At 43.9% G+C, this 18,355-nt stretch overlaps 1 protein-coding gene across 1 annotated transcript; it reads left to right on the forward strand.

The window, feature by feature from the left end:
* Positions 1 to 1,006: 1,006 nt before the first annotated feature.
* Positions 1,007 to 18,351, forward strand: hacd4 (3-hydroxyacyl-CoA dehydratase 4). The gene is made up of 8 exons (XM_084156044.1): positions 1,007 to 1,093; positions 1,195 to 1,437; positions 1,972 to 2,078; positions 3,183 to 3,310; positions 5,238 to 5,350; positions 14,399 to 14,505; positions 15,623 to 15,754; positions 18,055 to 18,351. Exons 2-8 carry the CDS (start codon positions 1,334 to 1,336, stop codon positions 18,135 to 18,137), a joined length of 774 nt encoding a protein of 257 aa, XP_084012170.1. The 5' UTR covers positions 1,007 to 1,093; positions 1,195 to 1,333; the 3' UTR covers positions 18,138 to 18,351.
* Positions 18,352 to 18,355: the final 4 nt, after the last annotated feature.

Raw genomic sequence — 18,355 nt, forward strand, 5'->3', positions numbered from 1 at the left:
GCCTCGGTAATGGTACCCTGTGTATATAGCCAAGTTATGGTTACTCATTGTGTATTTATTATTACGTTTATTATTACGTGTTATTACTTTTCTATTAATTCTCTATTTTCTTTCTCTCTTCATTGTTGAGAAGGGCCCGTAAGTAAGCATTTTACTGTTAGACTACAACTGTGGTTTACGAAGCATGTGACAAATAACATTTGATTTGATTTGGTTGGACCCTGTGGGTGCTGTTCGCACCCGGATCCTGAGGTGTCAGAGTGGCAGGCTGCAGCTATAAGCCAGACCCCTTGGCATGTCACACTGCATGGCTTCTGTTACACCCACGGTGGGGGAGGCACAACATGTTGGTCACATGGATTCATTCCATACACTATATGAGCCGAAAGTTGACTTTGTGGAGATGTCTGGATTACCTAGTCCTGTAATATCAAACAAATGACCAAAGTTGTTTAACGTTTTACTTCAAGTACTTTAAATCAAGTTAGATGGGGTTGGTTTACAGGGTATGGTTTAAAACCAGATTATGGAGTAAGGTTGAAAACCAGTGATGTGAAGACCTCAAGGCCTGAATTTGAATACCCTTGTACAAAATGAACCACTAGAGGGCATTATTCCCCATATCTGACAGATTGTCAGAAATCAGCAACTGAAACCACTGGGAAAGATGCATAACAGGTGTGCCAGGTTCCCTTAGGTAGGCTAGTGCATTCCCACACCTCAACATTCTCTCAAACCCCTTAATGCAGGGTTCTTCAATTCCGGTCCTGGAGGGCCGAAACACCTCTGTTTTTCATCCTCTCCTTCTAATCAGGGGCTAATTCAGACCTGGGACACCAGGTGAGTGCAATTAACTACCAGGTAGAAATAAAAAACAGAAGTGTTTCGGCCCTCCAGGACCGGAATTGAAGAACCCTGCCTTAATGGGTCTGCTCACTCTTTGGCCGTGCCGTGTCTTCCCACTTCTGACATCAATGTAGTGAACTGGGCGGTGGTCTGACTCCGCATACAATAACACCACTGTCTGACTCTGAACACACGGATTTATGTTTATCCATGCAGCATTGTAACAAAGCAGACTTCTGATCCGCAGGTATGATTGAATTCTAGTTTAATTCATTTTCATCCAAAATGTGATTTACTGTTTGTTTTATTTATCATATTTATGGACCATTGATTTATATCATATTTTAGGTAGAGGAATAGATAACGTCACACAAGCGCCATAGTTCGCGTACAGAATCGGCATCATCAGAACTTTTTAAGGAGGAAAAATCACCAAACATTACTGAATATCCGACCAACCTCCTTGACGTCAGATAGTTGCACTTGCATGAAAGAGATGTCGACTTCCTCGAATTTGGGATTTCCAAAAGGACAGGAAACAACTTTACTACATCATTTTATTTTTCGTCCTTCGTTTCCAGGTGAAATGAGGTAAGGACACAAAGCTTTGTTTTACCCCACCTCGGATTGAAATAAGAATTTGCAGTGTGTGCATTGGCCGCAGAGACGTCTACTTGGAGAAACTTTAGGTTATGTTTATGTAGGGGACTTCCCCTTTTCACAAAACTGCATAGAAAATCACCTAATGGTTAAAAACACTAGTCGATGGGCTTTATGTGACTGTGAACATTCTTTTCAGTAGCCTAAATTTAAGGGATTAACCACAACAGGATTTGTCAAGACTTGTTGAGGAGTTTTAGGAAAGCATAAGACAAAGTTAAGAATTGAGTCGTGTAGTAGACTGTATAATGATTTGTTTTATTGCAAAAGAAGGAAAATATGATTCTTATAATTATTGTAATAAAATAAAGATAATTCATTATTATTATTAATTTTAATAATTAATGTTATGTTGTATTGTTATGAGCTATTATTATGTTAAATACTGTAAAAGATACATTATTGTGGAAGGTATGCATATCATTATTTTTTTCTGGTATTAGTGTGTATTATTTTCTTTTCTAGGCTCAGCATGAGACTTGCTTACCTTTTCCTGTATAACCTGCTTCAGTTCTGTGGGCACACATGGATATTTGCAAACATGACAGCCAGGTTTCTCACATTTGGTGGAGGTAAATTGTCAAGATCATAGTCAAAACAGCAAACCTGGATAGTCTAGACCAGGGATGGGCAACTTTGATGGGGGTGGAGGCAGGGGTCTGCTAGGGGTGTGCCGATCTCATGATACTCGTATTCGTATGTTTTATCTTTTTTTTTTTTTGTCATTTAGCAGACGCTCTTATCCAGAGCGACTTACAGTTAGTGAATACATATTTTTTTTATACTGGCCCCCCGTGGGAATCGAACCCACAACCCTGGCGTTGCAAACGCCATGCTCTATCAACTGAGCTACATCCCTGCCGGCCATTCCCTCCCCTACCCTGGACAACGCTGGGCCAATTGTGCGTCGCCCATGAGTCTCCCGGTCGCGGCCGGCTGCGACAGAGCCTGGATTCGAACCAGGATCTCTAGTGGCACAGTTAGCACTGCGATGCAGTGCCTTAGACCACTCACACTTGATACTTGTGATCGGAAAACCCGGAAGTGCGCTTTAAATGCCGGTAAAGCCTGTACTTCAAGTACACATTACTGCACTATTACTCAGAGCACATCTTTATGTTCCTTCATTCATTCACACACATGCAGTCAGAGCCGGCCTTAGCCTTTTGGCTAAATATTGTTGGTGGGCCCTTCCCCCCACCTTGAGAGCAAAACATTTTAGCAGCCCCCCTCTTGACAGCAGAGAGAAATGGTTTTCGGTTTTTGAATTTTGCTATTTTAAAGCAAGTTTGCTGCAATTCTACACATTTTGTCATGGAGCGGAGAGAAGATTTTTCAATTTTATAACAAATTTCATGCAATTCTACAAATTTTGCCAAAGGGTTCTACCTAGCACCAAAAATGGTTCCACTATGGGGACAAACCGAAGAACCCTACTTAGCACCTTTTTTCCTAAGAGTGTAGACTAACTTACCAATCTAAAAATTATTAGCTGACATGGGCTAATTGAGTGGCTGTCAGTGACTGACATAACAAGAGAAAAACTGCTGCGGGCTACCTGTAGTTGCCCATCCCTGGTCTAGACTCAAGAGCCTATTCATAAATGCTTTACAAGACTGTATAATGCAGTATGACAGGTAAAGCACGAACACTAACTGAATGTTGTTGTTTTCCAGACGCGCTAGCTGACACCTTCTATGCTGTGGGGGTTGTGATGAGTCTATGCCAGCTGTTGTCCATGCTGGAGCTTTTCCACATCGCTGATGGGATCGAGAAGGGATGCCTTCTTCCACGGTTTGTTCAAGTATGTGCCACTGCCAAGCCTAACACTGTGTTCTGACTCTTTGGAGTTTGGGCCCTGTTCAAATAATACAAAGTGTACACTTCTTCCATTAATTGAGGATTTTCACTGACAAAATAGGACCAGTTAGAGCAATTCATCTCTGATTAGTGGTCCTGTTTGGTGTGTACATGACTGTACGTGACTGTGCAAGCAACAAATGGAGATACAGTGGGGGAAAAAAGTATTTAGTCAGCCACCAATTGTGCAAGTTCTCCCACTTAAAAAGATGAGAGGCCTGTAATTTTCATCATAGGTACACGTCAACTATGACAGACAAAATGAGAAAAAGAAATCCAGAAAATCACATTGTAGGATTTTTAATGAATTTATTTGCAAATTATGGTGGAAAATAAGTATTTGGTCAATAACAAAAGTTTCTCAATACTTTGTTATATACCCTTTGTTGGCAATGACACAGGTCAAACGTTTTCTGTAAGTGTTCACAAGGTTTTCACACACTGTTGCTGGTATTTTGGCCCATTCCTCCATGCAGATCTCCTCTAGAGCAGTGATGTTTTGGGGCTGTCGCTGGGCAACACGGACTTTCAACTCCCTCCAAAGATTTTCTATGGGGTTGAGATCTGGAGACTGGCTAGGCCACTCCAGGACCTTGAAATGCTTCTTACGAAGCCACTCCTTCGTTGCCCGGGCGGTGTGTTTGGGATCATTGTCATGCTGAAAGACCCAGCCACGTTTCATCTTCAATGCCCTTGCTGATGGAAGGAGGTTTTCACTCAAAATCTCACGATACATGGCCCCATTCATTCTTTCCTTTACACGGATCACTCGTCCTGGTCCCTTTGCAGAAAAACAGCCTCAAAGCATGATGTTTCCACCCCCATGCTTCACAGTAGGTATGGTGTTCTTTGGATGCAACTCAGCATTCTTTGTCCTCTAAACACAACGAGTTGAGTTTTTACCAAAAAGTTCTATTTTGGTTTCATCTGACCATATGACATTCTCCCAATCCTCTTCTGGATCATCCAAATGCACTCTAGCAAACTTCAGACGGGCCTGGACATGTACTGGCTTAAGCAGGGGGACACATCTTGCACTGCAGGATTTGAGTCCCTGGCGGCGTAGTGTGTTACTGATGGTAGGCTTTGTTACTTTGGTCCCAGCTCTCTGCAGGTCATTCACTAGGTCCCCCCGTGTGGTTCTGGGATTTTTGCTCACCGTTCTTGTGATCATTTTTACCCCACGGGATGAGATCTTGCGCGAAGCCCCAGATCGAGGTAGATTATCAGTGGTCTTGTATGTCTTCCATTTCCTAATAATTGCTCCCACAGTTGATTTCTTCAAACCAAGCTGCTTACCTATTGCAGATTCAGTCTTCCCAGCCTGGTGCAGGTCTACAATTTTGTTTCTGGTGTTCTTTGACAGCTCTTTGGTCTTGGCCATAGTGGAGTTTGGAGTGTGACTGTTTTGAGGTTGTGGACAGGTGTCTTTTATACTGATAACAAGTTCAAACATGTGCCATTAATACAGGTAACGGGTGAAGGACAGAGGAGCCTCTTAAAGAAGAAGTTACAGGTCTGTGAGAGCCAGAAATCTTGCTTGTTTGTAGGTGACCAAATACTTATTTTCCACCATAATTTGCAAATAAATTCATTAAAAATCCTACAATGTGATTTTCTGGAATTTTCTTTCTCAATTTGTCTGTCATAGTTGACGTGTACCTATGATGAAAATTACAGGCCTCTCTCATCTTTTTAAGTGGGAGAACTTGCACAATTGGTGGCTGACTAAATACTTTTTTTCCCCACTGTAAGTGATGCGCTATGTCATTTTGGAAAGCACAGTATGTCCCCAACGACTCCTGTGGTAGTAGTTAACGCCAATATCAAAGACCTCAAAAGTAGTCTAATGCCAACATTTCCCTGTCCAGGTTATGACGAAAAACTTCCTACTGTTTATGGTGATAATCAGTCAAGAGGAGGTCCAGAGTAAACCAGTTGTGTGTGCACAGTTTTACCTGTGGAATATTCTAGATCTGTTAAGGTATGTATGTTTCATTGGAACTAAAACAAAAAAAGGGTTTTGGTTGCACATTTTTGTCCTAACCCATCACTAACATCTGATTCAACTATTCACCAAGCCCTCGATTAGTTAGGCTGGAACAGGTGTGTTGACCTGGCAGTATGGTGCCAGGACAACAACCTTTTCCCTCAACCTCAGTAAAACCAAGGAGATGATCGTGGACTACAGGCACAGTTGTGAAGAAGGCGCTACAGAGGGTGGTGCGGGCAGCCCACTATATGAGGCGCTGTAAAAGGAAGGCCCGGAAAATCGTTAAAGACTCCAGCCACCTAAGCCATAGACTGTTCTCTCTGCTTCCGCACAGCAAGTGGTACCGGTGCATCAAGTCTGACACCAACAGGCTCCTGAACAGCTTCTATCCCCAAGCCATAAGACTTTTAAATAGCTAACAGAATGCCTACACGGACTGTCTGAGTTGACCTTGAATTCACAACCCTTGACTTTTTCCACATTTTGTTGTGTGACAAAGTGGGATTAAAATTGATTTAATTGTATTTTTTTTGTCAACGATCTACACAAAATACTCTGTAATGTCAAACTGGAAGAAAACTTCTAACATTTGTAAAACATTTATGAAAAATAAAACACTAATATATCTTAGTACTCCTGAGTGGCGCAGTGGTCTAAGGCACTGCATCGCAGTGCTAACTGTGCCACTAGAGATCCTGGTTCGAATCCAGGCTCTGTCGCCGCCGGCCGCGACCGGGCGGCGCACAATTGGCCCAGCGTCGTCCAGGGTAGGGGAGGGAATGGCCGGCAGGGATGTAGCTCAGTTGATAGAGCATGGCGTTTGCAACGCCAGGGTTGTGGGTTCGATTCCCACGGGGGGCCAGTATAAAAAAAATATGTATTCACTAACTGTAAGTCGCTCTGGATAAGAGCGTCTGCTAAATGACTAAAATGTAAAATGTAAAATGTAATATCTTGATTAGATAAGTATTCAACAGAGATACCGTGACAAGATCCTGAGGCCCATTGTCGTGCCATTCATCCGACGCTATCACCTCATGTTTCAGCATGATAATGCACGTCCCCATGTCGCAAGGATCTGTACACAATTCCTGGGAGCTGAAAATGTCCCTGTTCTTCCATGGCCTGCATACTCACCAGATACAGTGGGGAAAAAAGTATTTAGTCAGCCACCAATTGTGCAAGTTCTCCCACTTAAAAATATGAGAGAGGCCTGTAATTTTCATCATAGGTACACGTCAACTATGACAGACAAAATGAGGGAAAAAAATCCAGAAAATCATATTGTAGGATTTTTAATGAATTTATTTGCAAATTATGGTGGAAAATAAGTATTTGGTCAATAACAAAAGTTTCTCAATACTTTGTTATATACCCTTTGTTGGCAATGACACAGGTCAAACGTTTTCTGTAAGTCTTCACAAGGTTTTCACACACTGTTGCTGGTATTTTGGCCCATTCCTCCATGCAGATCTCCTCTAGAGCAGTGATGTTTTGGGGCTGTCGCTGGGCAACACGGACTTTCAACTCCCTCCAAAGATTTTCTATGGGGTTGAGATTTGGAGACTGGCTAGGCCACTCCAGGACCTTGAAATTCTTCTTACGAAGCCACTCCTTCGTTGCCCGGGCGGTGTGTTTGGGATCATTGTCATGCTGAAAGACCCAGCCATGTTTCATCTTCAATGCCCTTGCTGATGGAAGGAGGTTTTCACTCAAAATCTCTCGATACATGGCCCCATTCATTCTTTCCTTTACACGGATCAGCCGTCCTGGTCCCTTTGCAGAAAAACAGCCCCAAAGCATGATGTTTCCACCCCCATGCTTCACAGTAGGTATGGTGTTCTTTGGATGCAACTCAGCATTCTTTGTCCTCCAAACACGACGAGTTGAGTTTTTACCAAAAAGTTATATTTTGGTTTCATCTGACCATATGACATTCTCCCAATCCTCTTCTGGATCATCCAAATGCACTCTAGCAAACTTCAGACGGGCCTGGACATGTACTGGCTTAAGCAGGGGGACACGTCTTCCACTGCAGGATTTGAGTCCCTGGCGGCGTAGTGTGTTACTGATGGAAGGCTTTGTTACTTTGGTCCCAGCTCTCTGCAGGTCATTCACTAGGTCCCCCCGTGTGGTTCTGGGATTTTTGCTCACCGTTCTTGTGATCACCCCGTGGAGCCCCAGATCGAGGGAGATTATCAGTGGTCTTGTATGTCTTCCATTTCCTAATAATTGCTCCCACAGTTGATTTCTTCAAACCAAGCTGCTTACCTATTGCAGATTCAGTCTTCCCAGCCTGGTGCAGGTCTACAATTTTGTTTCTGTTGTCCTTTGACAACTCTTTGGTCTTGGCCATAGTGGAGTTTGGAGTGTGACTGTTTGAGGTTGTGGACAGGTGTCTTTTATACTGATAACAAGTTCAAACAGGTGCCATTAATACAGGTAACGAGTGGAGGACAGAGGAGCCTCTTAAAGAAGAAGTTACAGGTCTGTGAGAGCCAGAAATCTTGCTTGTTTGTAGGTGACCAAATACTTATTTTCCACCATAATTTGCAAAAAAATTCATTAAAAATCCTACAATGTGATTTTCTGGATTTTTTTCCCTCAATTTGTCTGTCATAGTTGATGTGTACCTATGATGAAAATTACAGGCCTCTCTCATCTTTTTAAGTGGGAGAACTTGCACAATTGTTGGCTGACTAAATACTTTTTTCCCCCACTGTATGTCACCCATTGAGCATGTTTGGGATGCTCTGGATAGACGTTTACGACAGCATATTCCAGTTCCCGCCAATATCAAGTGGGACAACATTCCACAGGCCACAATCAACTGCCTGATAAACTCTATGTGAAGGAGATGTGTCGCGCTGCATGAGACAAATGGTGGTTACACCAGATACTGACTGGTTTTCTGATCTACACCCCTACTTTTTTTAAAGGTGTCTGTGACCAACAGATGCATATCTGCATTCCCAGTCTTGATATCCGTAGATTAGGGCCTAATGAATTGATTTCAATTGATTGATTTCCTTATATGAACTGTAACTCAGTAAAATATTTGAAATTGGTGCATGTTGCATGTATATTTTTGTTCAGAATACATACAGTCCCTTCAAAAAGTATTCATACCCCTTGACTTATTCCACATTTTGTTGTGTTAAAGCCTAAATTCTAAATGGATTAAATATTTATTTTTCTCACCCATCTACATATAATACCCCATAATGACAAAGTGAAAATATGTTTTTAGAAATGTTTGCAAATTAAATACATAAATATCTCATTTACATAAATATTCACACCACTGAGTCTATACTTTGTAGAAGCATCTTTGGCAGCGATTACAGCTGTGAGTCTTTCTGGGTAAGTCTCTAAGAGCTTTTCACACCTGGATTGTGCAACATTTGCCCATTATTCTTTTCAAAATCCTTCAAGCTCTGTCAAATTGGTTATTGATCATTGCTGGACGACCATTTTAAGGTCTTGAAATAGATTTTCGAGCAGATTTATGTCGAAACTGTAACTCGGCCACTCAGGAACATTCACTGTCTTCTTGGTAAGCAACTCCAGTGTAGATTTTGCCTTGTGTTTTAGGTTATTGTCCTGCTGAAAGGTGAATTAATCTCCCAGTGTCTGGTGGAATGCAGACTGAACCAGGTTTTGCCTCTGCTTAGCTCCATTCTGTTTCTTTTTTATCCTGAAAAGTTCCCTAGTCCTTAACGATTACAAGCAAATCAAATCAAATCAAATTGTATTGGCCACATGCGCCGAATACAACAGGTGCAGACATTACAGTGAAATGCTTACTTACAGCCCTTAACCAACAGTGCATTTATTTTTAATATAAAAGTAGAATAAAACAACAAAAAAGTGTTGAGAAAAATAGAGCAGAAGTAAAATAAAATAACAGTAGGGAGGCTATATATACAGGGGGGTACCGGTGCAAGCATACCCATAACATAACATGATGCAGCCACACCTATACTTGAAAATATGGAGAGAGGTACTCAGTAATGTGTTGGATTGGATTTGCGCCAAACATAACACTTTGTTTTCAGGAAAAAATGTTAATTGCTTTGCCAATTTTTTTACAGTATTACTTTAGTGCCTTTTTGCAACAAGATGTTTTGTGTTACAGGAGGGGGTCGTAGTTCTGGAGCGACCCACTAGGTGTCATCCTCCGACTTCCTTAGGCACCTCCTCATTAACAGTCTTGACTAATCATTATCTTATTGGTGTCACCTGTGTCTACCTGTTCACCTGTGTAATTTATGCCCTCACTTCCCAATGTTCCCTTGCTCTGTTTTCTCTGCTAGTTCGCGATACCAAACAGTACTAATCAGTGTCTGATCGCGAGACGTATGTACAGGTACTTGAGAAGTGTTCTCCCTGTTTCATTGATGTTTTCAGTCATAGTTAGTATTTCGTATGTTTGCTGTCAGCCTGTTTTTGGAGAACAATTTGCTCCTCCTTAATTTTTTTGTGACAAGTCCGTTATTTTGTATCCTGGTTTTGGGACCACCAGTAAAGATCCTTGTTTCACCATCTCTGCCTACTGCCTACTGTCTATCCTGCACCGCACCTGGGTCACACCTCACACCAACACTTACAGAAAACAGAGCCAATATGGACCCAGCGGAGGCAGCACAGTATTGCAGCGCATTGGCAACGCAGGGAGCTATGCTGACCCAGCACGACCGCAGCCTGCAGCAGATCACAGAGAATCTCCGCCAGCTGCCTATTGCCATGCAGAGCCGGGTGGACACCCAACCAGCCGGCGAAGCAGAAGCCGCGGTAGCGGTGTCTCCAGTCTCACCTGCGACATCGCGGGAACCCCACCTGGACGGCTGGCCGTTGGGGTCGGGCTTCATCAGCCAGCGCACTGTCCCTGTGCATGTCCGGGTGGCAGGGGGGCTATGGGAGGATATCCCGTTTTTCATTGTGGACTCCGGTGTGTCCCCTCGTCCTCGGGCACCACTGGCTGGTTGCCCACAAATCTCGAATAGACTGGTCTACGGGGCGGCTCATCCTGGAGGGAGGCTCCGCCTCCGTCCTGTTCCGGTCTCCACCAACCACTCATCAGCCCAAACCACCATCCCAGACCACCTACCACCAGACCCCCCCAGGTCCCGCACTCCGAACCGCCTACCGCCCTAGCGGCAGTTGCCACGGGGAGGACGGCGGCTACAGACTCCGTCACCGGCCCAAACCTGGCAGGCGTTCCCCGGGAGTATTGGGATCTTGGGGAGGTGTTTAGTAAGAGGCGTGCCAAGGGCCTACCTCCTCACAGGCCATACGACTGCGCTATCGATCTCCTGCCGGGCACCATGCCCACACAAGGGCGATTGTTTTCCTTGTCCCGGCCGGAGACGCTGGCCATGAGGGAATATATCAACGAGGCACTCGTCGAGGGTCACATCCGTCCCTCTACCTATCCCGTGGGCACAGGTTTCTTATTCGTAGGGAAATAGGACGGTTGGCAGCGGCCGTGCATTTATTACCGGGCGCTCAACGACATCACGGTTAAGAACCGCCACCCACTCCCCCTGATGAGGACAGCATTCGAGTCGTTGCAGGGAGCCCGGGTCTTCACCAAGCTGGACTTACAAAATGCCTACAACCTGGTGAGGATTCAGGAGGGGGATGAGTGGAAGACGGCTTTTAACACACCCAGTGGGCATTACGAGTACCAAGTCATGCCGTTCAGTCTATCCAACGCTCCTGCGGTGTTCCAGGTGTTGGTCAATGACGTGCTCCGGGACCTCCTTGACTACAGCGTCTTCGTGTATTTGGATGACATCCTAATATTTTCAAAGGACATGAGTGAACACCAGCAGCACGTTTAGCAGGTCCTCCAACGCCTTCTCCGTCCCCAGCTCTACGTCAAGGCGGAGAATTGCGTGTTCCACACGGAGACAGGGTTCATCGTCACCCAGGGGGACCTACTGATGGACCCAGCCAAGGTCAGCGCGATACTGGATTGGCCCCAGCCCTCAAGCAACTACAACGTTTTTAAGATTTGCTAATTTTTATAGCAGATTTATTCGCAATTTCAGCTCCCTAGCTGCTCCCCTGACAGCCCTCACCCAGACGAGCGTGCGTTCCTTCGCCTGGACCCCGGAAGTGGGGAACACATTTGATGCGCTTAAGCGGCGCTTTACATTGGCCCCAGTCCTAGGTCATCCTGATCTGTCCCTGCTGTTCATTGTGGAGGTGGATGCTTCAGACATTGCAGTGGGAGCAATCCTGTCCCAGTGGTTCCTCACGGACGGTAAGACTCACCCCTGCACACTTTTTTCCTGTCGGCTGTCACCGGCGAAGTGGAATTACGACGTGGGGATACGTGAGCTGCTAGTGGTCAAGCTCGCCCTGGGGGAGTGGAGGCATTCTCATCGACAGGGCTGTAGTGGAACAGGTTGAGAGCTTCAAGTTCCTTGGTGTCCACATCACCAACAAACTATCATGGTCCAAACACATCAAGACAGTCGTGAAGAGGGCACGACAAAGCCTATTTCAGGAGACTGAAAAGATTTGGCATGGGTCCTCAGATCCTCAAAAAATTATACAGCTGCACCATCAAGAGCATCCTGATTGGTTGCATCACCGCCTGGTATGGCAACTGCTTGGCCTCCGACCGCAAGGCACTACAGAGGGTAGTGCGTACGGCCCAGTACATCACTGGGGCCAAGCTTCCTGCCATCCAGGACCTCTATACCAGGCGGTGTCAGAGGAAGGCCCTCAAAATTGTCAAAGACTCCAGCCACCCTAGTCATAGACTGTTCTCTCTGCTACCGCACGGCAAGCGGTATCGGAGTGCCAAGTCTAGGTCCAAAAGACTTCTCAACAGCTTCTACCCCCAAGCCATAAGACTCCTGAACAGCTAATCATGGCTAACCGGACTATTTGCACCCCCCACCTCCACCCCATCTTTTTAGGCTGCTGCTACACTGTTAATTATTTATGCATAGTCACCTTAACTCTACCAACATGTACATATTACTTCAACTACCTCATCTAGCCGGTGCCCCCGCACATTGACTCTGCACTGGTACCCCCCTGTATATATAGCCTCCCTACTGTTATTTTATTTTACTTCTGCTCTTTTTTTCTCAACACTTTTTTGTTGTTGTTTTATTTTACTTTTTTATTACAAATAAATGCACTGTTGGTTAAGGGCTGTAAGTAAGCATTTCACTGTAATGTCTGCACCTGTTGTATTTGGCGCATGTGGCCAATTTTTTTTTTTTTGATTTGATTGGCTAGAGGGGGCTGCCCATCCATTCATCGTATGGACTGACCATAAGAACTTAGCCTACATACAGGGGGAAAAGAGGCTCAAAACGTGCCAGGCCAGGTGGGCGTTGTTCTTCACCAGGTTCCGGTACACAATCTCATACCGTCCGGGGTCGAAGAACACTAAGCCTGACGCGCTCTCCCGGCAGTTCGACAAAGTGGACCTGGTGGAGAGGGACGACCCCATTGTCCCAACGCCCTGATTGCTGCCCCAGTTTCGTGGGGAATCGATAGGCTGGTCAGAGCGCGCTCACGACTGCTTCAGTGGGCGCACGCGTCCGACCTCACCAGACATCCGGGGGGCGCCAGGACGTTGGAGTTCTTATGTACAAGGTTCTGGTGGCCATCAGCTGAGGGGGATACGTGCGCCTTCGTGGCTGCTTGCCCGGTGTGCGCACACACAAAGAGCTCACGTCAGCCCGCGGCAGGGCTGCTCCGACCCCTGCCTATCCCCAAGCACCCCTGGTCCCACATCTCGCTGGATTTCCGCCCTACCCTCCTCTGATGGATACACAGTCATCCTGGTCGTTGTGGACCGGTTTTCGGCTGCCCACTTCATTCCCCTTCTCAAACTCCCGTCGGCCCGGGAGACGGCTAAGTTGGTGGTGCAGCACGTTTTCCAGGTCCACGGCCTTCCCCAAGATGTGGTGTCGGATTCAGGTTCTGGAAGGCGTTCACCACCTGGCTCGGCGCCGCCATCAGCTTGTCTTCCAGCTTCCATCCCCAGTCGAACGGGCAGACGAAGAGAGTCAACCAGGATCTGGAGGGGGTGCTGAGGTGCAGTTTTGGAATATTTTTTATTTTGTACAGGCTTACTTCTTTACTGACTTCTTTTCAGTTAGGTTAGTATTGTGGAGTAACTACAATGTTGTTGATCCATCCTCAGTTTTCTCCTATCACAGCCATTAACCTCTGTAACTGTTTTAAAGTCACCATTGGCCTCATGGTGAAATCCCTGAGCGGTTTCCTTCCTCTCCGGCAACTGAGTTAGGAAGAACGCCTGTATCTTTTTAGTGACTGGGTGTATTGATACACCATTCAAAGTGTAATTAATAACATCACCATGCTCAAAGGGATATTCAATGTCTGATTTATTTTTTTACCCATCTACCAATAGGTGCCCTTCTTTGCAAGGCATTGGTAAACCTCCCTGGTCTTTGTGGTTGAATCTGTGTTTGAAATTCACTGCTCAACTGAGAGACCTTACAGATAATTGTATGTGTGTGGTACAGAGATGAGGTTGTCATTCAAAAATCATGTTAAACACTATTCGTGACTTGTTGAGCAAATTTTTACTCCTGAACTTATTTAGACTTGCCATAACAAAGGGGTTGAATATTTATTGATGCAAGACATTTCAGCTTTTAATTTGTAATTCATTTGTAAAAATTTTGAAAAATATAATTCCACTTCCACATTATGGGGTAATGTGTGTAGGCCAGTGACACAAACATTTAATACATTTTACATTCAGGCTGTAACACAACAAAATATGGAAGACACTGTAACTTCTCACTTTCTCTTATTTCTTATTTTTTGTGTGTTTTTGTTCTACCTTATGTCATTTTTAGTGCTACATTGATATTGATTACTGCATTCTTGGGTTGTGAGCTTGCAAGAAAGGCATTTCACTGTTCTTGTGCACGTGACATTAAAACTTGAAACTAGTGTTAAGATGGAACAAAAATGTGCACCTCTCTAAGGGGTGGTAATGGGTTGACTTTTGGTTCTGATTGGCGTTTGCAGGTACCCCCATGTACTCCTTTGTTTGATGGGCACGGATTCCTTTGGCATGCTGTGGGCTCGATACACCCTGTCCATCCCCATCTACATCATCTCAGTCATCACAGAAGGTTCATACATTACTATTATTTTACATAAGGTGCACTCAGTAAGATTTCATTGCCACAGCTCAGTGATTATTTAAACTATTAAAATACACCCCTTTTGTTTCTGAAAAAGATCCTTGCAGGGATGTGAATATGGTTAGTAAAAAAAATTGTCTAAGAAATCCGAATGAACCTGCTGTTTTTATACACTGAGGGTGTAACACCGATACTTTAACAGTAAACATTAAACAGTGGTTTTATAGGTTGCTTGGAATGTTATTTTTCTCTCACAGAATGTAGTTCCTGACCGACAGATTCATTACTGACTCTTTATCTACAGACTCAGGGCTCATTGCATCTTACGGCAATCTGCAGTTGAAACAAAAACAAAGCGTACGCCCCATCACTGTTTTAGTAAAGAAATTAGGGATGCAGTTGGAGAAATGTAACCACTCTGAAATTTATAGACAGAGCTATGGATAAAAGGACTGACCATCCATGATCTCAAAATGATCGTTTGAACCATGTTTTGAGGCTATACAGAGTTTGTTTACATTTGTTGTTTACAGACATTGGAGTAAAACAAGTTTCTATTTTGGGTTCTGATGGGGTACGACAGTTGAACTAAGCTCATGATGCATTTCTAAGTTATATTTTTCAAGAATCAATAGGTATTATTTAATGAATTTACAACTTCAAAAATGTATGTAGCAACTGCCGATTTCCCCTTGAAAGAGAATGAAGTATAAAAAAAATAGAGGGGATTGAAGATAGATAAATGTAATAGTTCACTTTCACTGGGTATGTTTTAATCTCCACTCAGTGTCTTGTTTTATACTGTTACAGTTGGTGATGATGTGTCAGGCATTGCATGTAGTGAGGAAACGAGAGTTAGAGCAGACAGGAAGTGAGTTGGCACAGCAGGCTGACCAAGATATCGAAGTCAGGAAATAGGCCACATTCCAACTTCAAGAGGCGCGCGTGTGTGTTTTAGACAGTACAGAGTACATGAGTTTTGCCTAAACAACTTCTGTGTTTCAACAGTAGACCATAGACATTTTTGCAATTTTGCCTTCCACTTTGTCTATTTTGTGTATCGAAGAGTGTTTGTGAAGAATCTTTCTGCTTTGGTCTTTTCCAGGCATTACCGTTCACCAATCACTGCCTTACTTTGAGTCACTGGGAACATACTCATTCCAGCTCAGCCTGCCTGTGTCTGCACACATTTATTTCCCTATCCTCCTGAAGGCATACTTACCTTTACTGGCTGTTGGTAAGTTAACTGATTTAGCTTCCTTAGCACAGCCTAAAGCCACAGGCTGAATGAAACTGGAAGAGCCATTTACAAAAAGGGCATTTTTCTGTAATTACTTTCTTAAATGAGTCCCATTATGTCTGATGAAAACAAAACACTGCATTCCACAGTAAGAACCTCATACCGATGGTTAAGCATGGTGGTGGTAGTGTGATGGTTTGGGGATGCTTTGCTGCCTCAGGACCTGGATGACTTGCCATCATTGAATTCTACAGGAGAATGTCAGGCCATCCATCTGTGAGCTGAAGCTGAAGCGCAGATGGGTCATGCAGCAAGACAATGATCCAAAACACACATCAGAATGGCTCAAAAGCAACACATGTAAAGTTCTGGAATAGCCTAGTCCAGGGGTTCCTGAACTTTTTTGGCCTACGACCCCATTTTGATATCTGAAAATTCTCATTACACCAACCATGTGAAAAAAAATCTGTAATTAACAGCCAATGTTTACTTTTTTATTTGGGGCTATGGCAGTCAATTGAAAAACATTCTAACAGTATTTCTGATTGTCTTCTCACTATCACATACTTTTAATGTGGGGCTATGCCAGTCAATTGCAAATTAGTCTGACAATGTATCTTATCTCACCACCACTAATGAGATGGGTGTACTTGATGCATGTCGCATCCGTGTTTCTCAAAGTCAGGGGGCGTGGTCGACAGTGCGCACCTCATCTCTGCTGTCACATCCAACCTGGATCATTATTTGGTTTTAATGCAGATGAGAGCACTGAATACAGCTTCACACAGATATGAGCTGGGGAAGGGTACCATGAGTTTTATGGTGCTTTCAAGACAACTTGGATACTAGGTCAAATCATGACGTCAGTGATCTTCAAGTCGGGAAGTCTGAGATGTAAAAAGAGGCCCGAGTTCCCAAGTTGGAATTACCTAGTTGGATGACCGTTCAAAATGATTTTTTCCTCTAGTTTTTTTTAGAGTTCCCAGTTGTCTTGAACGCACTGAAGTCGGAAGTCAGAGATTTCTGGGTTCCAAGTTCCCAGTTGTTTTGAATGGTGATGATTTCTGTATTTTGAAAGTTACATATCTTGAAAACTTGACTGCTGACAAGCAAAACATTTTGGGACTTTGTCAACAATGAACTAATGAAACAAATACCAAAAAATAGGTTTTGGGTGGAATTTTCATGTAATGCTCAGAGGCAGACCTCATGGTATTCCATTTGAGTCAGGAACCAAAACTCGTTCTGTCGCTTTTAACACACCGACTGTGTCTTTCCGCAAAATAGTATTCAGCATCATTTAGATATGTGTGCAACAAAGTTCAACATTCACCTTCTGCTATCATTTCTGTCAACCCGTTTACACATACAGTTTGACGCATACGTTCGATAAATCCAACATATGCACCTCACAAAACGCACTGCAACTGCCTCTGCAACGCAATGCTGAAATGCAAACACAGCGTTCCATTGGAAATGAATATACTTCTGGTGTACAAAAATGTAATAACACTGTAGGTGTGTCCGAAGCGTTAGTGACCTGTGAATTCATTCGGTCACATGACAGCTCGATCAGCTGTTCGATTTTACTTATGGGCATGTCAACTGAGCCAGGATGACAGTGAAACTTCCAAGTGTTGGGAGGTGATCTGTAGAATGTTTTTGAATTTCCCCTGCATTTACATTTTTAGTCATTTAGCAGACGCTCTGGCTTACAGTTAGTGAGTGCATACATTTTTATTTTTTTATACTGGAATCAAACCCACAACCCTGGCGTTGCAAATGCCATGCTCTACCAACTGAGCTACATCCCTGCCGGCCATTCCCTCCCCTACCCTGGACGACGCTGGGCCAATTGTGCGCCGTCCCATGGGTCTCCCGGTCGCGGCCGGCTACGACAGAGCCTGGATTCGAACCAGGATCTCTAGTGGCACAGCTAGCACTGCGATGACCACTGCGCCACTCGGGAGGACTACAACTGCATGCTTGCGTTCAGTTTCACAAATGTCTGTTACATAGGCAAGGAGACACATTTTCTTTTCATTACACAGAAAGTAAACTAAGTATTTTGTATCCATTGTGAATGACAACAGTTCCTCTCTCAATGCGAAAAATCTTTCCAGCACTGCGCATCTGATAACATTCAGTGTCAGAAATATACAAAAATAAGAGAATCAAAAAGGAGGCAAATCATTTTTCACAGCACTGTAGCTCCTGTACTGAATATTTTATATTCAACTACTTGCCCCGCCCAGAAACAAACCTGCTAACTGTGAGTCAACCTTTTGTCTTTCTAGGGGCTTGTGTAACAGTGTGGCATTCGCTGAGGGAGAGAAAACTGCGTCTTGGGAAGTGGAATAAGATGAAGAAACGGAAATGAGGTGGATTTCTTATTTTAGGATATATCGTTTTGGGAGTTACTTTTATATTTGGAGTTTTATTGTTGTACTTTGGCAGTTACTTAAGAAGATTACCCAACAGCAAACGAGAACAACATCTTCCTAAGAAGCCTTCTTTGCACAACATCACTTTGATGAGGTCACACTTATGTAATAGTTGGATAACCAAAATGTTTATAAACGTGTTCAGTTGAGAAAG

This window comes from Coregonus lavaretus (genome assembly GCF_964263955.1).
Source record: "Coregonus lavaretus genome assembly, chromosome: 39".
Classification (NCBI taxonomy): domain Eukaryota; kingdom Metazoa; phylum Chordata; class Actinopteri; order Salmoniformes; family Salmonidae; genus Coregonus; species Coregonus lavaretus.